The sequence below is a fragment of the Lactuca sativa genome, chromosome 4 (genome assembly GCF_002870075.4).
Source record: "Lactuca sativa cultivar Salinas chromosome 4, Lsat_Salinas_v11, whole genome shotgun sequence".
Taxonomy (NCBI): Eukaryota; Viridiplantae; Streptophyta; class Magnoliopsida; order Asterales; family Asteraceae; genus Lactuca; species Lactuca sativa.
The window spans coordinates 200256089-200283075 of NC_056626.2; the positions used below are offsets into that span (position 1 = coordinate 200256089).

Below are 26987 nucleotides of genomic sequence, written 5' to 3' on the forward strand. Positions count from 1 at the left end.
CACTACAAATAAGTCCTTTGTTCTGAGTTTTATTACTAACACTCTATTTTAACATTCAAGTGAATACCATCTTACTACCTCGACCTAGTGACATCTTCATTTTACTCAATTTTGACCATTCACTTTAAGCGTTCATGATAGTCAATCACTTTTTCTAATTCATGTCATTTAACTACATATGCCAACTAAACTGATGCTCCATGTAGTTATGGCATCACTTATCATGTATGCGTTCCAACGACCATAACATTTGATTCACACATAGATACTAATATCTTAAAAATAAAAAGCCTCTAACTCTCTGCATTAAAAATAAAACGCTTCTAAATGTTAAACTCAAAGATTCACGTTAACTCATAAAATAACATTGTTATCTTGAATACTTAATAATTAAGAAGAAACAAATAAACCAAACTATTTAGAAGCAGAGTCATTTGCTTTTTTCTTGCAAGTACGAGCATTATGATCAACATACTCCCCGCATCGTCCACATTTTCTCGAACCCCTTTTAGCCTTCAAAATCGCCATCTCTTTTTCTCCTATCACCCTTTTCTTAACCGACCCACTACCTTTGTTTCTAATTCCTTCTGGAATTTTAACATTTACTTCATCTCGCTTCTCAACACCAAACACCGCTTCAATGAAGCCTCTGTTCGTCATGGGTTGTACACTTCTTGTATCTTCATCAACTTCTTGCGTCATCTCCCTTAGTTTCTCTCGATACAACTTTAACTTTTCCATATTAGAAACTAGCCGATCAACACAATAGTCAACAGAATAGTATATGTCCCGGATCTTTGATTTAGAGGCATCATTTGCATCATCTTTAGGAGACTGACACATATTATACCCACTTGATGGAGTCGATACCACATCCTTTGTCCATCTTCTTGAAACATATTTTCTAGGGAAATGTTCTACTCCTGACATCCTTAATACATAAAAGTAGTGTCTACATAGGCACCCGGTTAATTCAAAGCGTAAACAAGAGCAAGTAATTGTGCAATCAGATTTCATGAATGAAACCTGTCAATATAGCAAAGTATTAAAATTTGTTTTCTTTAAAACCGTTTCTAGATAAAACCAAGTACAATTTACATACCTCAAAAACACCAAAATGCTTAACGTCTTTGTCAGTATCTTTGATGCTGAATTTATTAATTCTGTCATATTCTTCGACTTTAATTGAGTAACATGTAAGCATGGATGCCATTATCTCCTTTTGGATTTCAAAGAACACATTTCGTGTAAAGGTCTCAGATGCCTCCTCTTTAATCAACAAGTTTGTTTTAATATCAGGATTTATGTAGCGGGAATCATGATTATTTTTACGTTGAACACAACGTTGTGCTTCCATTGCCGTTTCAAAATGACCGAGAAACTCAATTAAATGCAAATATGTATTTGTCATCAACCCATAGAAATAATTTTCATCTTCACATCTTGATGTCGTTCGCATTAACCCTGAAAAGTGGCAATCCTTGAAATAGGCAGGAATCCATTTATCACGAATTGCAAACATATCTTTAAACCATTTGTTATCATTTAACTCATACTCATCCATTATCCTTTGCCATTCTATTTCAAACTCTCTTGTATTGATTCGTTCATTCCATATAACATCGTTTAATCGTTGCAAAACCCCCGTCTTTGACATATGGGAACCCAACTGAAAAAGCAATGGGTAATCATCATTAGTTTTTTTGATAAAAAATTGAATCATTTCATTTATAAGTACCAACTTACACTTCCAAATACAATGTGATTCCAACTAAATTGAGTTATGCCTAGTGATTCAAGTACCAGCACTTACACTTCCAAATACATATGATTTTAAGTGATGCTTGAACTAAGTTTGTTTGATAACAACTACTTCAATAGAAAAAACTGAATCATCTCATTTATATATGCTAACTTACACTCCCAATCAAAATGTGATTCCAACACATGATTCAGTCACATCTACATTAATATTCCCATATCTACATATGATTTTAAGTGATGCTTCAACTAAGTATTTTTTGGCAACAGGTGCTTCAATAGACAAAATTGACTCACTTCATTTATATATACTAACTTACACTGCCAAGTGCAATGTGATTCCAACTGAATTGAGTTATGCCTAATGATTCAAGTACCGATACTTAAGTGCTTCATGCAAAACATGATTCAGTCACACCTACCTTAATATTCCTATATTTATATATGATTATACATGACGCTTCAACCAAGTACTTTTTTGGTAACAGGCACTTCAACAGAAAATATTGAATAATTTCATTTTTACATACTAACTTACACTTCCAATCAAAATATGATTCAATATGAATAGATTTCTACCTAGTGATTCAAGTACCGGCACTTACGTGCCTCATGTAACACATCATTCGATTACACTAACTTACTATTCCTATGTATAGATACGATTTTAAGTGATGCTTCAACTAAATTTGTTTGGTAACTGGTGCTTCAAGAGAGTTGAGTTCCAAGCAGAACGTGATTATAACAGAATTGAGTTATGCCTAGTGATTCAAGTACCAACACTTAAGTGCTTCAGCCAAAACATGATTCAGTCACACTAACTTAATATTCCTACATGTACATACGATTTTAACTAATGCTTCAACAAAGTTTGTTTGGTAACAAGCGCTTCAATGTAAAAAATTGATCTTTTCATATATATATATATATATATGTTACCTTACACTTCCAAGCAAAATGTGCTTCTAACAGAAGCAAGTTCTGCCTAGTGATTCAAGTAATAGCACTTAAGTGCTTCATCCAAAACATGCTTCAGTCGCTCTAACTTACTATTCCTATATACATATGATCTTAACTGATGATTCAACAAAGTTTATTTGGTAATAGGTGCTTCAATGCAAAAACTTAATCTTTTCATTCATATATACTAACTTACACTTCCAAGCAGAATGTGATTCCAAACTAAATTGAGTTATGCCAAGTGATTCAAGTACCGACACTTATGTGCTTCATGTAAAACATGATTCAGTCACACTAACTTAATATTCCTATACGTGCATACAATTTTAACTGATGCTTCAACAAATCTTGTTTGGTAACAGGTGCTTCAATAGTGAAAATTGAACCATTTCATTTAAATATACTAACTAACAGTTCTAAGCAAAATATGATTCCAACTGAATTGAGTTTTGCCCAGTGATTCAAGTACCAACACTTAATTGCTTCATGCAAAACATGATTCAGTCACGAACACCTTAAAATTTCTGTACATACATACGATTTTATGTGATGCTTCAACTAAGTTTCTTTTGGTAACAGGTGATTCAGTTCTTAGTGGTGCCTCAATTTCAATATCTTTGCGATTCCATACAAAATACTTACACTTCCAAGCTACTGTGATTCCAACTGAAATTAGTACCAGAACTAAAGTGCTTCATACAAAACGTGATTCAGTTTCACTAACTTAATATTCTTCAATGCCCATACGATTTTAATTGATGCTTCAACTAATTTTAAGTGCCGATTCAGTTACACTATCTAAATATTCCCATATATACATACTATTTTGAGGGTATATTGTTTACCTTGTCGGTGAACGTTTGTGATATGTACCACATACACAATCGATGCCTACAAGATGGTGAGAAAACTGCTGGAATCGCTTGCTTGATAGCTGCGTCTTGATCTGTCATCAACACAGTTGGTTCTCGCCCAAAAGTCGTTTTAAAAGCCATTAACAACCATTTATACGATTCTATTGATTCACTAGAAAGCAGCCCAACTAAAAAAGTGACACACTTTTTATGATTGTCAATACCTGTAAATGGCACGAAAAATCATGAAGTACCTGTATAACAAATATACAATATGAATTATACAAGTTATTACCACCGTTAATTTAACAACCATGATATTTGTTTAATATGTAAAGATATTATGTACTTGTTTGTTCGGTATGTAGCATCAAATCCGACAATATCTCCAAATGCTGAATAATTTCACTTTGCTTCTTCATCCGCCCAAAATAAACCACACAACTTTCCCTCACTGTCCACACGATATTCAAAAGAAAAGTCGTGTAAATATTCTTTTTTTTATTGAGCTTGTCTATTACCATGTCCGCATCATTTTCACCAATGTATTCTATCCAATCCCTTTTCAAAATTTTGCATTCAACTTCTGTTGCCCCGATGTTGAGAAATCCTCCTTGTGTTTGCTTCAATATTTTGAAGGCTCTAACCGGACCAATGTTTATATCTGATACATCATGAATAAGTTGTTTTTGATGATATGTAAGCCTCCTGCTACTTTTCAAAAAATGGAAGTCTTCTGGATTAACCAACTCATGACTGTGTTTCTCCTCAAAATGTCTGACTACCCAAACATTTTCATCATTGAGCTTCAATCGGATACAAGCTTTACATCCTTTTCTGTGACTTGGCGGATTTCGTCTTTGTTTGCTCCGGTCTTTCAAACTATCAAATGAACGTTTTTGTTTTTTTTCTCGCCCTCCCTATTACATAATATGTACCTACGCGAGTACCCATCTCTTGTTTTTGATTGCTCTGTAGTACCTTTTCGTATCTCGAACCCACTTTTACGTGCATATTCTCTATAAAACGATAGTGCATCATCATACAACGGAAATAATTTCCCTACAAATGGTTTCAACTCAGTTTTTGGTGTCCAACTTTTTTCAACTAGTATACCTTGAACCCCATCAGAGTGAAAACTTGTTGGTTCCGATTCACACATATCTGCAACAAATAAACAAAAAATTAATGTTATTGGTGTCTTTTTAGTGCGTACTTGACAAGGTTTATTCAAGCTTCATACCCTTTTCAACAACTTGAAGACATTGCACCCCATCAGATTGAATACTTGTTTGTTACGAATCAAACATATCTGCAACACATATCAAGTTTTATGTCAGATTTAGTGAAATGCTAACTAACAAAAATTAACAAAATCAATATGATATAACTGTTACAACACTAGTTCACAATATACTCCAATCAATTCACCATCAGTCTACCATACGACTTCTTGCAACTAAAATTGATTCACATATTTTGCTATTCAATTGTCATCTTCTTTTCTTACAGGACCAACTAACATGAATAGCATAACAAACTCTATTGAATCATTAAACATTGCTTCATTGAATCAATTTTCCCACTCTTTATCACTTTTATAATCTGCATTATATAACACTAAAAAAAACAAAAACACAAACCTATGTACTTTTCCGTCTCTTTCTTCGCATGAATATGTTGCTTAATAGTTTCAATCTTCTAATTTGTTATTGTACATATGAGCTTGTTGGTCGTGAATTGGTTGATGTACATATTAGTTTCGTAATAATAGTTGCTTTTGTTTATGTCTTGATGATACAAAAAATAACCCAAAAAAAAAAAAAAAAAACGCAGACCTTTTTTCATTTGTAACTGATGCATTTGTTTATTATGTAAAATTGGAACCGTGACCTACTCCCACCCATATAAAGAACCCTTACATAAATAAATTTTTAGATAGAAGATTACCACTATACCTTTTGTGCAGCATTGATTACTTTTTCTTCTTACCTTCTTACCATTTTCTCACTTCTTATTGGATCCATATCCTATATTGAAGTAAGTTCTAATAAAAATATTAAATAGTGTGAGAACGTAAAAACACTATGTTTATGTTATTATTCTGTAATGAATGTGGTATATGTGTTATTATTCTATTATGAATTTATGTATGTGTATTTTTGTAGTAATTTCTAATTTTAGTTTTAACCTGTGACTATTCGTTTATTCATTGCTGAATAATCACATAAAGTTGTGGATTCAAAATTCATTGCAGAACAATAACATAAAAATAGTGTTTTTACGTTGTCACACTATTTACTGTTGTTATTTGAATGTCCCATATATATATATATATATATATATATATATATATATATATATATATATATATATACGATCAGACTTTACATCGAAAAGGGTTCCAATCACTAACACTAAAGCAACCATCCTGCTATCGTTCATGTATCACAGACCCCCAAAGTGAGGAAGACCTCGAAACGGTGTAACCTAATAGTCCAACCCTAGTTTTATTTAAACTTTAAACCTTAATTAGCTTTATGAGAGAAAATAACACAGTCCGGATCACATGTCCCTAAGACTAGATAGGTAAGAATCATAATCGACACATCCTTAAGAACCTGGCACGACCAAATCAGCTTTTGCCGAAGCAGCAAGGGCTAACCCCCGTAGGAGTGTGAGCTCTATGCTTTCACTTTTTCGAGAGCCACAAGTATCATATCACATAGTTCTTTATTCGCCAGATATGACTTTGAAGTGGCTTCTAATTTGATTGAACTTGGATTTGTAACTTCGTTTTGAGCTTTAATTCTTCAATCTATTTTTGGAATTTCTTGAAATTTCTGCAATTGAGCACTTGAAATTCTTGAATTGGGTACTATATATGACGTTGTACCCTTTATTCTTCTTTGACTGTGTGGATCTCATACTTAAGCTCTTTGTTATCGTAAAGGTAACGCGTGTCAACAATTAGGATCATGTTATGTGGGTCTAGAGTTGTCGATAAAGATTCATTTTATACATTCAAAAGCAAATCATCCTAAAGCTTTTATTGTCGTCCATAAGACGTTTCAGTATTCCATTTTTTTATTATCTAAGGTTGGGTTCTCGAATTACGGTGTTTGGGTCCCCTAGTTATGACAGTTGATTCTACACTTCCAATAACTATCAGGTTGCTTTAGATTTTTTTCAGTTTTAATTATCAATATCCCACTTCACAGAGCTATCATATGTAAAGAGTGTCATCATATATATATATATATATATATATATATATATATATATATATATATATATATACACACACACACACACACATATTATTTTAAAAGAACAAAAAGATAACAAATCCCCTCCCCAAGCATAAAATTAAGCATTTTCCTTAATGCTTAGGGAGGAGTGGAAAACGACTACTCTAGAAAGTGATGGAAGAACTCATCGTGAAAATCGGTAAAGTTGTCGCAATAACCTAAGACCTCGTCACGATACCTGGAAACCTGAGAGCTATAAAGCTGATAATCGAGGCGGAGACTAGTTATAGTCTGCTGAAGAGCCGCAATATCATGGCGGATGTCAAGATGGTGCTGATAAGTAAATGGGGAATTGGGGTCAGGATAAGGTGGTTGGGTATGATGGGGTTCGTCCTAAAAGTCAGTCTGCGTGGGATCAGGCTGACTATAGGAGAGTGGTGTGGTGTCCGTGTAATCAGGGTGCATAGTGGATGAAGATGGTTTGTCAAAATGCGGATGTGGGGGGGAGGGGGGGTTGCTGTGACCTAAGTGGGCGAAGAGGTGGTGGAGTGTTTGACGAAAGAGCCCATGCAGTCTCGCTAATGGGGTTAGCAAGGGCGATGTCATCAGGACCAGTGAGCTTGAAATAAGTGGATAGACCAAGCATCCCTACATTCCCACCCGGAGCGGGATGTAGTTGGTGCATGGCCCTAAGGTTTCATAGGGTCAAGCGAAAGGAGTCACCCGAAAAAAAAGGTGTACTCTTGGGGAGACTACTCCGCGAGGGTGCGGGCAATGACGGTGATCAGACCACCACAATGAATGGCACGGTGCAAAGGTTTATAACATTGTGGAATCTTTTTATGATTACATCACCAAAATGAGGGCAGTACGATTCGGTGACCATGCACCATAAGATGAAAAGCCCGACTTTGTCGGCTTTGGTAGTCTCAACCTGCGCGTAAATAATATTGCAAATAATTTTCTAAGTGATTTTTAGAACTTGATGGATAATGTTGGTCTGAACGGATTGGGACGACTCGTAATAGTCCAATCCTGTAATGGAATGCCAAAAATCGCGCACATCGAAAGTAGGGGCAGGATGAGATAAGTTGGTGATGGGTGTACGGAAAAAGGTGCACAACTGGTCAACATGGATAGAGTGAGGGGTACTAAAAATGCGAAAAGCAAAGTTTCCTTCCTGGTTAACTTCACTTAATGTAGCTAAAAACTCTCTAGTCAGTAAAGGACAAGTACCCAAATTCGCAGCTCAATGACGCTCCCAGCCAATATTGGTGAAGAGAGCACGAACACCATCTTAAATATGGAGTTCCAGGATCAATGTGCGGCTGGGGGACTAGGCTTGCGATACAATCTCTCATTCCTGAAGCTGCTGAAAACCGTCTAATGTAGCCTGGGAGCCTAAATCTAAGGTCACATTGTCCACCTGAATAATGTAAGATGGGTCCAAAGTATCAACATTTCTTCGTGAACAGGAAGGTCAAGGAGGCATTTTTCAGGTCAAAAACTGGGACAGGTCAGACACAATTTCCAAATAAACAATTATCAAGCATAAATAACTTTTTCTAACTACTCCAACAGCAGATACGCAAACCTGCACAAAAATATTATAAAAACAAAAGAGTTTAGTTTTAGAACGAATATACCTGACTGCGCACTGAGCAGCAGTATATTTTTCACGTCTGAAAAGTTTCAAGTTTTAAAATTCCATTCGGACGAACCTCTTCTGAATTGTGTCCGGTGCAAACGTTTCATGTTTTTGGAACCTGCGGAGTGCTTACGGGGTGTAGATCTGAAAAAGAAACTCGCCAAAATTCAAATTTCAAAATGAAGAAAACTATATTTTTGGAGAATTTCCTCCGTAGAATAATGATTTTGTTACCGTATAGATGTAGTAAAAGTAAAATAGAAGAGATTAATACCTTTTTTGCTTGATTTGGAGGAAAAACGAGTGATTTGTGTGACTTTGGATGAGAGAAATCGAAAAAATTGGAAATTAGAGAGAGTTTTTTGAGTTGTGGTGTGTGTCAAATGAGGCTGCGAGTGGTATTTATAGAAAAACACAACCTGCGATTACATAGGGACAACCTGCGATACCAACTTATTATTTTTTTTTTCAAAAATAAACGTTTTAAGCATTAACGAACCTCGTGGCATAAATTACTCAAAACATGCGATCGCATGTATGCAACCTACAATCCCAACTTTTATAAAAGTTGCTTGATTCGTTATATAATGGTTCGAGGATGTAATATTGAAAAAAAAAAATATAAACATGCGATCGCATAGGGACAAACTGCGATCACATAAACTCTAATTTTGATAAATATCGGCTCAAAAAATCCTCGATTACCTCCTGCGACCAAAAAAACATAAGACGTGATCGTAAGGGTTGAACTGCGATCTCATGTACCACAAAAGTTGATTTTATTCAAAACATTTCAAATTGTCTCTATTCCTTTTTGTACGAAAAAAACGATTCAATTAAAAAGAGATGACCTAAGTAACTAAAAACAAACAAAAAGCGAAATTAAGTTGCAAAAATGAAAACTAATAACAAGCGCCCATGTCGCCTCTCGGTAAGCTACCCGTTTTTACTGTCGTTGGCTCAACATTGTCACTTGATTTCCTAAATTTCGGTAAGTAGGGACCTCTATGACCTCGACTTCCTCATTTGTAACATGAAACCCTTCGTAAAATGGTTTGAGACGATGACAATTAACCTTAAAAATCTTTCCAGTTAGTTCACTCTTTATTTTAATGGCACAATGATCAAACATGTTAGTAACCACAAAGGTCCCACCTAACGAGACCTTAATTTACCGGAAATACGTTTGAAACGAGAATAATATAAGAGTTCCTTTTGAATGACAGTGAATACCATTCACAAGATCATTTTGTCATGGAAAGCTTTTGTCTTCTCCTTATAAATTGCTTTATTCTTGTAAGCATCGTTCCGAATTTCTTCTGACTCCTGGATATCTGACCTTCTCTTCTTCCCAGCCTCATCCATGCTCAAGTTCAAATTTTTGACGGCCCAATATGTTCGATGCTCCAATTCAACCGGTAATTGACAAGGTATGCCAAAAACAATTTGGTATGGTGACATACCGACATAAGTCTTGTATGTTATCCGATGAGCCCATAACACGTCATCCAACGAAATGCTCCAATATTTCTTGACCAAATTAATGATTTTCTCTATAATTCCCTTGATCTGTATGTTTGAAGCTTCTGCTTGCCCGTTCGTTTGTGGGTGATATGTTGTGGATACCTGATTTGTGACACCATATTTCTTAAGCACGGATTCAAGGGTGCGGTTGCATAAATACATACCCCAATCACTAATAATGGTTTTCGGTGTCCCAAACCTAGCGAATATGTTTTTCTTGACAAAATGAACTACAACCTTGGCATCTTCTGTTCATGTATCTTTTCTCTCGACCCATTTAGACACGTAATCCACAGCAAGTAAAATATACACAAACCCAAAATATGGCGGAAACGGGCCCATGAAATTTATACCCTAAACATCAAAGATTTCACATACCAAAATCTGAGTAAGTGGTATCTGAGTCCGAGATGTTAGAGACCGAGTCATTTAGCACCTTTCACAAGTTTCGCAAAACAAAAAGGAGTTGCGACAAATTTGAAGCCAATAAAGACCGATGTCCAATTCCTTACATGTGGTTCATTGTGGACCATAACTTGACTTCATCTTGGGGCACACATCTTCTAATCACCTGATTAGCATAGTGTTTCCATAAATATGGCTCATCCCAGACATACCTTTTTTCCAGCTTCTTTATTTTATCTTTCTGGGCTCGGGTGAGATCTGAAGGGAGTTCTCTAGAGACTAAGTAGTTCACTATATCAACAAACCAAGGAGGGTTCTGGATAGCAAATAAATGCTTGTCACAGAAGGTTTCACAAATTGGTGTCAGGTCTTCAGGTGGGGTGAGTCGACGCAGATGATCAGCTACCAAATTTTCTCTCCCAATTTTGTCACTGATCTCTATATCAAAATCCTGTAGCAGCAAAATCCATTTGATCAACCTTGGCTTTGATTCTTTTTTGGAAAAAAGGTACCGAATGGCTGCATGATCAGAAAAGATTATGAATTTGGTCCCCAACAAATATTGTCTGAATTTTTCCAATGCAACAAGAATTGACATCAACTCTTTTTCTGTGGTGGAGTAATTTGTTTGGGCGCTGTCCAAAGTTTTTGATGCATAATATATAACGTGGGTAACCCAGTCTTTTATCTGTCCTCAAATAGCTCCAACAGCAGTGTTACTTGCGTCACACATTATATCGAATGCTAAACTCCAGTATGGTGGCTAAATAACAGGGGCAAAAGTAAGAAGATTTTTCAGCACATCAAAAGCCTTCTTGCAATCTCCATTGAAATTGAATCCAACATCTTTTTGCAGCAGGTGGCACATGGGAACTGATATCTTTGAAAAATCTTCAGGTATGGTAAGCTTTTTATAATGTCTATTTTTGCTTTGTCGACCTCTAAACCTCATTTCGAAACAATATGACCCAAAATCAAACCTTAGTCAACTATAAATTGACATTTTTCAAAATTTATGACCAAGTCTGTTTCAATACAGCTTTGCAAAATATTTGTGAGGTTTTTCAGACAAATATCAAAGGATTCTCCATAGATGGTAAAATCATCCATGAGACTTCTATGATATTCTCGACATATTCAGAAAATATACTAACCATAAACCTTTGAAAGGTAGCGGGTGCGTTGCAGAGTCCAAAGTGCATACACCTGTATGTGAATGTCCCAAATGGGCAGGTGAAGGTAGTCTTCTCCTGATCTTCTAGAGCAACTGGAATCTGACGGAAACTTAAGAATCCATCCAAACAGCAGTAGTGAGATTTTCCAGCAAGCCACTCAAGCATCTGATCTATGAATGGGAGAGGAAAATGATCTTTTTTTTGTGGCTGCGTTCAATTTTCTTTAATCAATACAAACGCGCCATCCGTTCTGAACCCGATTCGGAACCAGTTCTCTACCACTGTCACCCCAGCTTTTTCTGGTACGATCTGGACTGGGCTGACCCATTTGTTGTCAGATATTGGGTATATCATCCCAGCATCCAATTACTTCATAACTTCTTTTTTAACCACCTCCATCATTGGTGGGTTTAATTTGCATTGGGCTTCTCTCGATGGCTTATAATCTTCTTCCATAAAAAAATTATGCATGTGGAGAGATGGGTCGAGTCCTTTGATGTCTGCAATAGTCCACCCAATCGCGCTTTTATACTCCTTTAGAATCTCGATCAGTTACAACTCTTCTTTTTCTGAAAACTTGTTGGAGATGATAACTGGAAGTGTTTCTTTTTCTCCAAGATATGCGTATTTTAGATCTTCTGGGAGTGTCTTCAACTCCAATATGGGTGCTTGCACTACAAAGGGAAAAAGTTTGGAGTTAGAAACTGGTAATTTAAGAGTTTGGGTACCATACCTCAACTTTCGCTGCTGGTCCATATGAGCTGCCATCTCTTGAAGTTCTCTGTCAACCACATAATTTTCTGATAAAGCCTGAGTTGCATCAATAGATAAATTTTTGGAGAGCACCAATGCTAGTGACTCACGGTTAGCAATCTCAAAATATTCAGAAGATAATGGTTCAATTACATCAATGAAATTAAGGGCCAAAACATCATCAGGATAACGTATGGCGTCATAAATATTGAAGTTAATTACTTCACCATCAAATTCCAATGAAAGGGTACCATCATAAACATCTATTTTGGTTCTAGCAGTTTTTAAAAATGGTCTCCCCAAAAGAATGGAACCTGAATTTGGTGAATTATCACCCCTCATATCTAAAACATAGAAATCAGCTGGGAATATGAGTTCATTAACTTGAACCAAAACGTCTTCCAGGACACCTTTTGGGTGTACTAGAGAATGATCAGCCAACTGAATAATAACTCCTGTTCTTTTCAGTGGCCCTACACCGATAGTTTTAAAAAGTGAGTAAGGAAAAACATTTGTAGAAGTTCCTAAGTCCAACAATGCTTGTGACACTGAAAGGTTCCCCAACTTGCAAGGAATAGTAAGTACTCCTGGGTCCTTGCATTTTGGGGTCAACATTTTCTATAAAACAGCTGAAACATTCTCACTTACTTTAACTGTCTTGTTTCCTTTTAATTTTCTTTTTGAAGTACATAACTTTTAAGAATGATTTATACTTAGATCGATAGATTCTTTAACAGATAATTGCCTGCAAAGAAACAAATGAACACTCAATTGAATCAAACAGTGTCGAACGATTAATATGCCCCAGCTCAGACGAGCTTGATAAAGAACTACAACTGTAGAGGCGTGCTAGGGTTACAATACGATTAAACAAAAGTGATTTTCTAAAACCTTAACGATAATAATGCATGCATGCATTATTTATACTAAACCCTAATAACAAAACACGACTGGACAGGCCCAGACCGAGTAAACAAATGGACCTAAGAGCTAAGCCTAATGACGCAACCTCTTAGTCTCAAAAATCCCACACTTTGCGTCGATTGAGGCGTGAGATCATGTTGGTTGAGCAAGACTGGATTTCTTCACAGTCTTGAATATATTCGGTATGATGGCAAGAAGAGTTTAAGGAAAAGTAATGTACCACCGAAGCATATCCGTAAAGTTCTTCTTATCATTTTCACTATTCTGTTTGCACCTATGTATAATATCAATAATATGCTCCAAACAAGAAGTCGAGAACAGGTTCTTATCAACGAGAGCAAACACAAATTTTTGACCTTTGCCTCGAGAGAACATGACAATGTGATACTTTGAATCAATTTTGCCCAACCGCATTCTATTCACATTGCCCGTCTTCCCAATCGGTTTGATAGTGGGCTTCGTCCATAAGACGCTTGCAATCTCTTGATCCATATTTGCAACCTCATGAATGTAAGAGGCTAACATTCACTTGATATGGTCAATAATGGTCTCATATTGCAGTTGATCAGAAAGCAGAATGTTGTTGAGAAGGATCCAATCATGTGGATTCAGATTCGGTAGATCGGCCAAAGAGATCATATGTACCGAATTGTGAAATCCTCGGGTTACCCTGAATTTGACATTTATAAATGGCCCTGCAGGAGTTGGTTTCAATACCTTGACTGATGTAATCTTCTATGAGCTCCAAGTCAAATATTGCGGTTGAGAGAAATTAAGAGAGTAGTTAATCAGATCTCGATCAGCCTTCGGGTCAGGAGAAGGAACATTGGCTATCGGATTAGAACAATGAAACACAAATGCCTTACACGTGATCGGCATATCAAACTGAGAATCTTTGGTATTCTCGCAGTCAAAAGAAACGACTGGTTCAAGCCAATGAGAGCTGGGAGAGGCAATTGCTTCTTTGATTAATTTCTCTAATGTCCACAGTGGAAAAAGAGCTCGTCTACAAACCAAAGTGTCATGAGCTTCTTTCTCTCTTCTCTCCCTTTCTTCTTCAGCTCTTGCGATCTTGAGATTTTCATCAATCTCTCTGTCTTGATTTTTCCTTCTCAGAGCATCCTCTTCAGTATCTTCTTCTTCATCACTTTGAAAAATAATGCCCTTTCCTTTGTCCTTCACACTAGGACCCGAAGCTTCATTAACCTTCGGTCTAGTGGTGACTTTCAGATTTGCAAGAGGTTGTTTGGGAGGATTTTGATCAGCTTCTGTGACAACCCGATATTTTCGGATCATTGTAATGATCTAAAAAGTCAAGAATTTGTAATCTCTTTTAATGTAATGAAATTTGCATCAAAATTTGGAATGTTCAAAAGTCTCTATTGGGTTACATAAAATGAAAAACATCATATCAAGGGTTTCAGAAATATAAAGAACACAAAAATCCGAGTTATAACGAAGAAGTTATGACCAATCTAAGAATCACACTAAAACCAGCAACACTAATAAGCGTAAAACGCGAAGTTTCAATACAATTATATTTAGTCTTAGGTATCTAAATAAAAGTTGTAGATATCATTAGACCGTATGCGTATATAAAAGAACGTCCAAATCTGACTTCGTATGAGAAAGTTATGATTTTTCCAAGTTTCAAATATAGCAGCAGACAGCTAAAATACTCGAAACAGAGATCGAGAGATTTTTAGCCGATACAACCTAAATGAGAATCGAAGATCTCAACAACAGTAGCACAACGGAATAAAGTCTGACGAGAACGGACATCACATGAAGAAGTTATAGATTTTTAACGGACTTTTCGTGTCCAAGCCCGTTAAAAATACATAAAAATAAATAAAAATAAAAATAAAGTCAAAATTTGCCGACGGAGTCTAAATGAGAGTTCTAAAGCATAATCTTACCTACGTGTGGATATAAAAAATGCTAAAAACGGAGTTCGTACGTGGAAGTTATGAATTTTATAAGTTTTCGGCACAAAATCTGAGGCTGTAAGGCCCACCATGACGTGGTAAAGTGGCCATGACGTGGTAATGTGATTGATGGGTGCCAGGTGCGTCAGCAAACGTCTCATCAATGGAAGAGGATAGAATCCCTCACCACGACGTGGTGAGGTGTACCATGACGTGGTGACCAAATTTGGGCTATAAATAGCAGCCGAAGGTGTTGGGTTCGAGTGCTCATTTCTTCTCTCTCTCATGCCGAAGCTCTGCGTTTAAACCCTCGAAGCCATCCCGAAGCCCCGGTCTTCATATCCAAGTTCCAAAGGAAGGTTTTTCACTCTCGAGATTCCCGAGAATCCCGAGAAATTTAACTTTCCCTACTCGAAGTTCTGCTCAGTTTTTGTTTCACCTTCTTTTGTCTATCAAGTGAGCTCATACCTCTACCACTACGTTTTCAAATGCTTTTATACACTTTAAATGGGGGAAATACAAGTAAACACATGGTTACTCTCATGTGGAAAACATTAAGCTTTTACTACATTTATCTTTATATGACAAATCATACGTGATTCATAACTATCATATGAAAATGTTCGCATGCAACACTTATTCAATAACATTTTGTCCTTCAAGAGTAAAAACATGTTGTTATAAAAATATCAAACACTTTATTTATATATTGGTGTATAATGTTCAATAATGTTATTACAAATGTTATACTTACATACCAAGCTGATACTGCACTAGGGTTATTCCTACAAACGAATCATACATTTGAGAAAAACTATAATAGGTATAGTTTACTAGATATTCAAGAGATTTTACATACTATGAGTACTATATTAGGGAAATACTTTCATATACAAAAAAAATGAACTTTTCATACGTAAATCTATTTGATACTAAGTTTTGTGAGACATTCAACTTCACGTACTTTCAAGTATGCAGTAGTCCTGTATTATATACCATAATCTCTTGCAGGGAGAGCATGATACTTGTGTATAGATCTATACGGGATTGACAATCCCACACCTAAACTGTTAGCTACAGTTAAACCGACAGGTGTGGGTTGACAACCCCAGATGTAATCGGATTTGGGACGAATATAGACTGATCAAGTATATTTATCCGAAATCGGACTAATGTATGTCGAGGGATGGTCGTAGTGAGCAACAAGTCAAAACTTACCAAAATAACACTAGTATCAAACATATAAACTTAAATACTAAAGGAGTATTTGGTAAATATAATAGTTTAACCTATGTGTCTAGATTTACATGTATTAATTTCTAGACATATCTCATATCACTATTCTCGCACAGACGAAATGGATGGATTCCACCCACCAGGGGATCCCTACTACCCAAATCAGGGCAATGGAGGATGTGTAGAGGAGGACCCCAAAGAGGATGAAGAACCTATAGAGTTGGAGGAAGGGGATGACTCTGGAACAGAATCAGAACCAGAAGTAATCAACCTACGAGTCGCTCAACCTCCCGCAGTTAGGAGAAACTTTCAGGGACCAACTCCCATCTGGAGAAGTCACCTTCACCATTGGAGCCAACAACAAGGGTCACGTCCTCCCTACGGTATGTGTCGGGACTTCTATGACGTCATGGATGGAGGTTCAACAGACCGAGCACTCCCAGTCATGGTGGGAAAAACTAGCCAATCAGCCCTATCAATCCGGGGTTCAAGCTGACCGGATTCGGGAAGTTAACATGGAGGTACAAGTTCACACTTCCGACATCCGTTGACTGGACAAGTTGCAGGATAATGCCCAACTCCGCGCCGACACATTCCAAGAACAACTGATTGCAGCCCTCTGTAAGATAAGGGAACAGCAAGCCGCCTTCGATAGGCATCTTATGGAAGCAAAGCAATCAGACACGGAGTCGAGCTCCAAACACAACCTTCAACGCAAGTAGTACTTGACGAAATCCAAAAAATTTTGTTATAGAATAGGAACTAAGCTAAAAGTATTACTTTTCTTTAACTTCTGTATCGGAGATCCTTAGAAGGGTCAAAATTTTCCTAACTTCTAATGTAACTCGGAATGTGTTTAATATATATGAAGAAATTCCTTGTGTGTAAATTCTTGGACTACCACTCATATTCATAAGTTTATCTATCACTATTCAAGATTTTGTTATGAGTCAAACTCTAAACCTTAGGTAGGTCAGTCGAATTTATAAATTGATAAAAAAAAAACAAACTTATTGACACACAACTTCAAATCATTAAAAACTTATGTTGTTGATTCTATTTCCTTAGCAGCACGATGCCGCCCTGTAGATCTCCACGCCATGGCAACAACGCAACACCTCCACCACCACCACCTCCATCAATGGGTAATGCCGCCTTGATAGTTGCTGTAACAACAACAATGGCACAGATGAGTAATAATGGGTCCGAAAGTGGAGTAAATAGCTCTACGAATGGCCAACACCCGGGCCGTTCTGGGGACCTCACTTTTAAGGACTTCACCAATAGCAAGCCCATAACTTTTAATGGATCTGGAGGGATAATGGCTCTATCACAATGGATAGAGAAAACAGAAGCGGTTTTCAAGGTCTGTGCATGTCTGGAAGTGAGCAAGGTAAAATTTTCCACTTGTACATTCTCCGAGAAAGCTCTGACGTGGTGGAATGGCCACATCAAGTCACTAACTCTGGTAGTGGAAAATTCAATGGGCTGGGAGAATCTAAAGCAAATGTTAATGCGAGAGTACTGTCCAAGGGGAGAAGTACAAAAGCTAGAGAAAGAACTTTGGGGCCTTACTATGGTAGGCTCGGACATCACAACCTATACCAATAGGTTTAGTGATCTGGCAATCCTTTGACCAGGCATGGTTGCTCTAAAGAGCAACAAGATCGAAAGATACATATGGGTACTGTCACCCCAGATCCGAGGAAGTGTACTAGCTTCTAAACCAGTCACTTTTAATAGCGCCAAACAGTTGGCACAAGCTCTCGTTGACAATGGAGTCTGTCAAGGCTTCGCAACTGCTGTCCCGGAGCAAACCATAGGAAAAAACAAGAACAACACCAGTACCAACAACAACAAGTTTTGGAACAAGAGGAAGAGTCAATTTTCACAGGAACCTTCCAAGAAGCAACGAATAGTGGCAATCCATGCTGCTACTACCCCCACTGCTGCTCCTGTTACCTCTGCACCAGCAAGGCAATATGCTGGGAACCTACCGAAGTGGCATAGTGGTATGAGGTGGAGAAGGAGGAGGAGTTGAAATGGAGTCATAGATTGGTACCTCAGTAGATGTAGTATGGTGAGGCGAATCTCCTCTAGGCGAGCCTTCAGAATGATGACCATCACTATCACCAAAAACCTCCTGAACATTATCGGAGGGAACATACTCAGAGTCACTAGGCGAAGGTACCTTCGGTCTTCTAGCCATTTTCTTTAACTTTCTCTTCTTTGGCACAGAAAGAACTGTTGGTTTGGTCTTATGCTTTTTAGGTGTAGAAGCTTTAGAGGATTGACCTTCTTTCTATTGCTTCTTTTGTTCACGCTTCTTCCCACATTTTGCTGGCCTGTCAGCTTCTTCAAGAGATTTCTGCATTTCGGGAGTGAGTTGTCTGGGTCCTAAAGGAGAGCTTTTTCTACTCACTGATGACATTGCTTTCAGCAGAGACACACCGATACATTGATTCAGGAATTGAACCTACGAACAGGAATTGGGTCGGATCAGAGTCGATGATCTTGGTAGTGTGGAGGGTGCTGATCGACGATCGCAGTGCATCCGCCATGATAGGAACATTAAACTTCTCAATGGCCCGTTGAGTAACGAGAGTCCAAAACCTTCCACAAGAGATTTTAGAATGTCAAGAAGAAGAATTAATACTTTGTACCAGTTGTGACCATATAATGGATCCATAGTCCATGTTGATGTTGTGATAAAGTCCATAGAGTAAGGTCATGAACGCTTTACTTGCTCCGTCTGACCTAGTAACCATTTCAGCAAAGGCTTTGAAAAAAAGAGTAAATAATCCATTCCACTGTGATGGAAGGCACGATTTCTTGAACTTGGTGGCTGTCGTAAGATGGTCAATGTATCCCATATCATAGAACATAGTGAATAGTTGAGTTGTAGATATTAAATAAGGATTCACCAAGGTATCATCGGCGTCTAGCCCTAGCAGGGAGCAAAATCACACTCTAGACACTGAAGTTTTGTGATTCAAAATCTCGAAGAAAATGCGTTCCTTACTTTTGTCATATAATGCCGTTGTATATACTTGAGAAAGCAAAGTCATCCGAACTGATTCCACCTGTGTCATATTGATCACAAGTGGTGAATATTTGAGGCATTCAACCACTTGAATCATGTAGGGATCATAATGGAAAGGGTTCAGATCGATAATCAGGTTTTGGTTGGGCTTTGTGGTCAATAGAGAAGATGAAGCAGTTTGTTCATGAACAGAGGAAGATTCAGCCATAGTTGCAGGTTTGGAGAAGAAGATGAACAGTAGAATTCGCCGATGCTTTATTTGAGAGAATTTGGAAGTCATAAAGAGGTACAATGGGTGTGAAAGAAATTATATTCGATTACCAGGAGGGAGAAAGAATCCTTAGTAATGATTCCAAGATCTTCGAAATCTACGCCTGAAAAAGCGCGATTTGACAACTTTGTTTCCCCAAGAAAAATGGTATCAGTCGGCGTAACATAAGGAAGTCGTTTCAAATTCACGCGCCCGTTTCAATTCTTATCTAGTGACTCGGCTTTAAATTTTATCCATTAACCGCCTCTTTAATTTCGAAACAGTTCAAATTCCCTTGGAAATTGAGATTCATCCTTTAGCTTCATATAAATCAGACTTCCTTCGCTCCTTAACAAAGTGAACCATCAACACATTTGGAACCGAAACAATAGATCTGAAATATTGCCATTAGTACCATGAATAAGACTTGTTGAAAATCATAAAGATCTTCGTGCAAGAGTATGCCAAAGAAAAAGAAATAAAGCAAATGATTTATGGGATATATGTGATGTCAAATAAGACATGAATCTATGGATCCTGGGTACGAATCTATTCCTTCAAAGTCAAGAGAGACTTAGAAGTTTTTGTGTGGTTTCTCGTTGAAATATGATTAGATGCTTTTCAAGAAGCATTGAAATGCATCTTTTCTGAATAAGGCTATTAGGGTGGTTTTCGATTCAATCGAACGACCGATCTTGATATAAGACCGAACATAGGACGAAGTACTTGTGAGACCGATGCGGCCTAAAAAACAAGTAGGTTTGAATAATTTTCAGTGACTTGGTGATCAATGTAGAAATCTTTAAAAAAAACTGGATCTTTTGGGAAGACAAGTCTTGGTATTTAGACAATTTCCTAAAGATCGCTCAAAAATAAAAAGATATTTCTTGGTACCTTCCACTAACATGGTTTCGTTAATTCTTGGCTGAAAACTAGAAGATTTTATTATTCACCGTCAATTCATTGTAGGTGTTGGATTTTGGGTTTCACTCAGCACGTGGTGAAACAAAACTAAGATCATTAACACAGATGTTGTGTAACCATAAACCTTAGTGGTAAATTCTAAGAGTCTCAAGGGTTATATTCATGAAGTGAAGTATTATGGAGAATAGTGATGAGATTGCTAAAGAACCGAAAGTACCTCTGATATGAGAAAGTGACCAAGCAATGAACTCTTTACTCAATATGAGAAGAGTAAGGTAGCTCGTGACTTGAGTGAATTTATCAGCCTAATTGAGAAGAATTGATATGTGTATATCGAATCATTAAGGATTCACTTGAAGTCTTTGAGGTTTCGGTCAACATGCAACAGCATGCTTCTAGGGACACTTAGCTAGTACAAAGATAAAGAGAAATATACCTACCCCAGCTACTACATTGGAAGATGTCCATGATTCCATTCTGATAATATTTTTTGTATTTTGATTTTATATAAAACTAAACGAAGAAGAGAAAATATTTTTGGAATTTTAGAAATTTCCTGAAAAGAAATAAAAACACAAAGGAAAATATTTTTGGATTGTATGAAAAGAAAGAAAAACATAAAATTAATAAACAAGGACAAAAAAAATATACAACTGAAACTATACCTTAGAAATAATGAAGCGAAATGGACCGAGCGTTCGGTTCATTTCGGTACCTGAAAATTCCGCTTGATCAATTTTAATGAGGTGAAAGAGGTTTTAGTACTGAATCAGCTTCCATCATTCCTAAGCCTTGGAGAATTTTATTAAAACTTGCTTCAGGTAAGGCTTTTGTGAAAACATCATCTACTTGATCAGCTGATCGAAAAAACTGGACTTCAACGTTACCATCTACAACGTGATCTTTGATGAAGTGATATCTCAGTGTGATATGTTTCGTTTTAGAGTGTTGAACTGGGTTATGACATATCCAAATAGCACTTTCTGAGTCACAATAGAGAGAAATCTTCTTCATGTTCAAGCCATAGTCTCTAAGTTCACTTTGTATCCAGATGACCTGTGAAGTGCATGACGCTGCTGTGATGTATTCAGCTTCGGCTGTAGAATGTGACACACACGTTTGTTTCTTGGATTGCCAATAACAAGTTTACCATCAAGGAATTGACAACCACCAGTGGTGCTCTTTAGGTCAAGACCACATCCTCCAAGATCAGCATCAGAGAATGCTTGAACAAAGAAGACTAACTTCGCTAGGTACCAAAGACCGAGAGATGAGGTTCGCTTCAAATAACTGAAGATATTTTTCACCATATAAAGATCTCGTGGATTGGCTTGGAACCTATCATAATAGCAAACTGTAATGCCTGTGTTTCCGGGCTTGCCATTTTTAGCAATGTAATAGTCTAGATTAACCTTTGTAACCCGTTTTGAAATAATAAGAGTGTATTATTTGAGTATTATGTGTTTTGTGCTTAATTGCTTAATTATGTGGTTTGATTAATTAAGAATAAAAATAAGCATCAAAATTTAAGTGTAAAATAAACTCGATATCTTTGGATAATGTTGTAGTAGTTGAAACGAGGTTTCCGAATATATATAGAACGCCCGAATCTGACTTCGTATAAGGAAGTTATGATTTTCTGAAGTTTCGACTTAGCGGTATGCAGCCCGAAATACTCGATTTGAGATCGAGTGGTTTTTAGCCGAAGCAATCTAAATGAGAATCGAAGATCTCGTTGTTGGTATCGAAGCGATAAAGAGTTCGGCGAGAACGGATGTCAAACGAAGAAGTTATGAATTTATAACGAAATTTTCTGTCCCGGCCTATTAAAAATAAATAATAAAAATAAATTCAAAATTAGCCATTGGAGTCTAAACGAAAGTCGTAGAGCGTAGTCTCACCTACGCTTGGATATAAAGAACGTCGAAAACGGAGTTCGTATGAAGAAGATATGAATTTCCGAAGTTTATTAAATAATTTGTATTTATTTTTAATTGAAAAATCCCGGTATTATCCGAAGAGGAGTCATCGAACTCATCCGAAGTACGCCCCGCGTACTCGTGTACGCCCTGCGTACACCGAGGGATGTCGACACTCGCAGTCGAGTTCTTCGGTGCGTAAGCAGTGACGATTTCGGACCAGTACACCCTGCGTACTGGCGTACGCCCCGCATACTCCGAGGGATGTCGACACTCGCAGCCGGTTCTTTTGTTCATTTTCTCTCTTCTCTCTCCTGTTTTACCTCGATTTGCTTGCCAGAAGTACCCCGAAGCCCCGGTAATATTCCCGAGCCCCGAAGCAAGTTTCGAAGCCCCGAAGATCCCGAGAAGTGCGGTTCCCGAGCCGAAGCTCTGCCCGCGAGAAGTTTGATTTTTGTAGAGATCTTCCAGATCCGCTGAGGATTACTACTTCTGCAAGTCGTAGTGTTGGCCGATCAAGTGAGTGTATACTACCTTTCATAAACACGATAATAATACAAGTATGGTTTGAGTGTATTAAGTATATTGTTGTTTATATGAGTGAGTGTGTAGTTACTTTCTTCTAACGCATAATTATGAAGTATTTTATACGAAATACGTGTTATGTGTATATTTTGTTGTTATGTGTGTGAATGTATATTCACTCTCTTCTATCTCATAGATCTGATTTGTTTTCTATGAAATAAGTGTTATGTGGGTGTGCCTCATCTGTTATATGGAATATATATTGAATGAAAATGCTCTACAGGTTTTAAACTATGTATGAAAATATATATTTGTATCTACTAATATGTTGGGTAGAACATGGGTAGATAGTTGGTGTGTAATAAACAGATGAGAGGCCTCGATGTTGTTGTTGTTGTTGATCTAGTTATTCAGCAGAGTATGGATAATGACCACAGACTCCTTCTAGACAGCCTTGTGGAACGCTAGCAGGTTCATAACCTGTAGGTGTTGTGAACGATGTGTTCACCGGTGTACTCTATCCCCCTCATGGTTGCCTTTAGGATATCTATTGTTGAGGAAACCCCTTAGCAGTGATGTCCGTCCCGATGAAAATCCTAGATTAGGTCCCTTGAGATAGATGTTGTTTTAGGGACGTAAAGTGAGGATAACGGGAACGGGTAATCGGGATAGTGTTGGTTGGTGAAATTAAATATAATTTATTTATTGTGGGTTGAAAACCCTATATGCTCACCAGGCTCCCAAGTTTGACCCACTCAGTTTTATTTGTATTACAGGAAGTGGCGCAAGGGTGTAAGATGGATGGATCATCTTGTTGCTTTGTTTACAAATCTGTATATGTATATATTTGTTGAATGGCTTGTAATGTTATCGTTTATGCTTTATGATCTATATCAGAACATGACATCCGGAGTTTTGATTATAAATGAAAATGCATCTCTTGATGAAATGCTTTGGATAAATATTATTTTATCATGTTATGTTTTAGGAACAAATTCCGCAACTCTTTCAAATCAAAAGGATTTACTCTGAAATTATTTTAAAAAGCATAAGTGAAATCGGTCTTTTCTGGCCGTGATTTTGGGGATGTCACAGTTGGTATCAAAGCATTAGTTTAAGCGAACTAGGAATTTGTAGGATTTCTAGACTTAAACTTAGGATGCTAAGTGGAATTTTGAGATGTGTGACTGTTGGATTTTAGACACGAGCACTAGTTTATTTTAGGAAAGTTGCCTAAAATGCTTTTACGTGCTAAATGTTATATGTTGCCATATATGATATTATTTGTTCGGATCTACGGTTTGTTGCCAACCGGATCTGAAGGTTTATGTGTTTAGGATTCTAAGCGTATGTATACGATATTAGAACTAGCATGTAATCGTTGGTGTACGAAGGATGATTTGATATCTATCGTGAATGAAGATCTAAATTTCACCCTATTCGGTGTGTAGATCAAAAATGGTGAGAACAAGGAGTGGCGTTGGAAACGCGGATGAAAACAGGAATCAACCGCCTGTAATTCAACAAGTACCGATTGTAGCAGCAGCACCAGAACCAATAACAATGGCTGGGGTGCAAGCCATGATTCGGGCTATGTTAGCCGAACAAAGGGAGGAAATGCGACAGATGTTGCATAATAATAGGGACGAACCTATCGTACCTATTGAGGAACCTGAATTGATTCCCGAGCAATCGGAGGAAGGGAACAATAGTCGTATTATGAGTCAAGTTGGGACTCAAGGGGAACGAAGGAACGATCCGGAAAGGAGAAACAATAAGGATGGGCGAATGTACAAGAACTTCTTGGGCGCCAAGCCGCCAAGTCTTTCTGGAAGCCCGAAGCCTGTTGAAATAATGGATTGGATCTCCGAAATGGAGATGGTATTTGAAAGTTACGACTGTAGCAACAAACAGAAGACCGCCTTTGCAGTTAGACAACTGAAGACTGGAGTCTTGAGTTGGTGGAAGTTGTTGGCAGATACTATGCCACGAGGAGAAGCGCTGAAAATGTCATGGGAGGAGTTCTTGGAACAACTAAGGATGCAGTATTGTTCAGAGATAGATCTGATTGATCTGAACAATGAGTTCCAAAACTTGAAGAAAGGGAGGATGAGCATAGATGACTATACCACTGCCTTTACTGAGAAGATGAAGTTATTTCCGTACCTAGTGCCAACGGAACTCTCCAAGATTGAGAGGTTTGCTAATGGACTGCCTGCCGACTTTTGTCCGACAGTCAAGATGGCAACCACTCTGAAAACGGCTGTTCGTGCAGCCAAGAATGTGGAGGCCCAGCAGAAGGAAAAGGGTCTGGAAAGGATAGAAGTTGGTGAAAAGAGGAAGTTCGATGGAACTTCAGGGTCCAACAAGAGAAACAAGTTCTCGAAGTCTGGTTCGAGGGGAAGTGGAGGCGAAGCAAGATGGTGCGACAAATGTAAAAAGAAGCATCATGGAAGATGCGAGGTAGCGGCCACATGCTACAAATGTGGAAAGACAGGACACTATGCAAATGAATGTACCCTCTCTAAGAAGGTTTGCTATAGTTGTGGTGAGGAGGGACACTTGTCAAGGGACTGCCCGAAGAAGAAGGAGGCAGCTAGACCCAACATTCCGCCAAAGCTAAAAGCGAGAGCATTCCAGATGACACTGGAAGCTGCTAAAGATGAAGCTGATGTCGCTTCAGGTACCTTTCTCGTAAACAAATTGCCTGCCCAAATTTTATTTGATTCTGGAGCCAACTACTCCTTTATATCGCACGAATTTGGTAGAAAACTAGCTTTGCCTGTTGATAGACTAGATAATGCCTTATTAGTCGAAGTTGCTAGTGGCAAGTTTGTACCTGTTAGCTATCGTATGAAAAACATCTTAATTGATCTGAATGGGAATAAGTTCCACGAGGAATTATTGCCTATCGAACTTAACAGTTTCGACATCGTTTTGGGAATGGATTGGCTTAGCGCCAACGATGCCGAGATTTTATGCAAAAAGAAAATAGTCAAAGTGAACCCGCCTGGGAAAGATTCGTTTATGGTGTATGGAGATAAACGCAGAGTAAATTCTGGAATCATCTCATTGATGAAAGCCATAAAGTGTTTGACCAAGGGGTGTACATCATACTTGGCATTCATGATCGATGCTAAGAAGGAAAAGAAGGTGATGCAGAATATTCCAGTGGTGTGTGATTATCCGAAAGTATTTCCCGAAGATCTTCCCGGATTACCGCCTGATAGACAAGTGGAGTTTAGAGTAGACTTGTTGCCAGGGACAACGCCAATTGCAAAAGCACCTTACCGATTAGCACCGACGGAGATGAAGGAGCTAATGATGCAACTTAAGGAGTTATTGGACAAAGGTTTCATTAGACCTAGTTCGTCACCCTGGGGAGCTCCGGTGTTATTCGTAAAGAAGAAAGACGGAAGCATGAGAATGTGCATTGATTACAGAGAGCTGAACAAGGCAACAATAAAGAATAGATATCCGTTGCCAAGGATTGATGACCTGTTCGATCAACTTCAAGGTTCGAGCTATTTCTCAAAGATCGATCTTAGGTCAGGATATCATCAGTTGAAAGTAAGAGAGCAGGATATAGAGAAGACTGCATTCAGAACGCGATATTGACACTATGAGTTCTTGGTTATGTCGTTTGGACTGACCAATGCTCCAACAGCATTCATGGATTTAATGAACAGGGTTTGTAATCTGTTCCTTGATAAATTTGTAATAGTGTTCATAGATGACATTCTGATTTACTCGAAAAGCCAGGAGGAGCATGGCAGACACTTGCGAGAAGTGTTAGAAGTCTTGAAGAAGGAGAAGTTGTATGCTAAGTTCTCTAAATGTGATTTTTGGATTCGTGAAGTCCAATTCTTGTGTCACGTGGTCAACCAAGAAGGGATAATGGTTGATC

At 37.7% G+C, this 26987-nt stretch overlaps 1 protein-coding gene across 1 annotated transcript; it reads right to left on the reverse strand.

The window, feature by feature from the left end:
• Positions 1 to 414: 414 nt before the first annotated feature.
• Positions 415 to 3716, reverse strand: LOC111877743 (protein FAR1-RELATED SEQUENCE 1-like). The gene is made up of 3 exons (XM_023874252.1): positions 3567 to 3716; positions 1103 to 1669; positions 415 to 1026 (listed from the first exon to the last, which is right to left on the reverse strand). The coding sequence occupies exons 1-3, from the start codon at positions 3714 to 3716 to the stop codon at positions 415 to 417; spliced, it is 1329 nt and encodes a 442-aa protein (XP_023730020.1).
• Positions 3717 to 26987: the final 23271 nt, after the last annotated feature.

Coding starts and splice junctions, on each gene's coding strand:
- LOC111877743 (XM_023874252.1), bottom strand. CDS start 3,716: ATGGCTTTTAAAACGACTTTTGGGCGAGAACCAACTGTGTTGATGACA. Junction 1,670..3,566: donor CACAAACGTTCACCGACAAG/GTAAACAATATA, acceptor TTGCTTTTTCAG/TTGGGTTCCCATATGTCAAA. Junction 1,027..1,102: donor AGCATTTTGGTGTTTTTGAG/GTATGTAAATTG, acceptor CTATATTGACAG/GTTTCATTCATGAAATCTGA.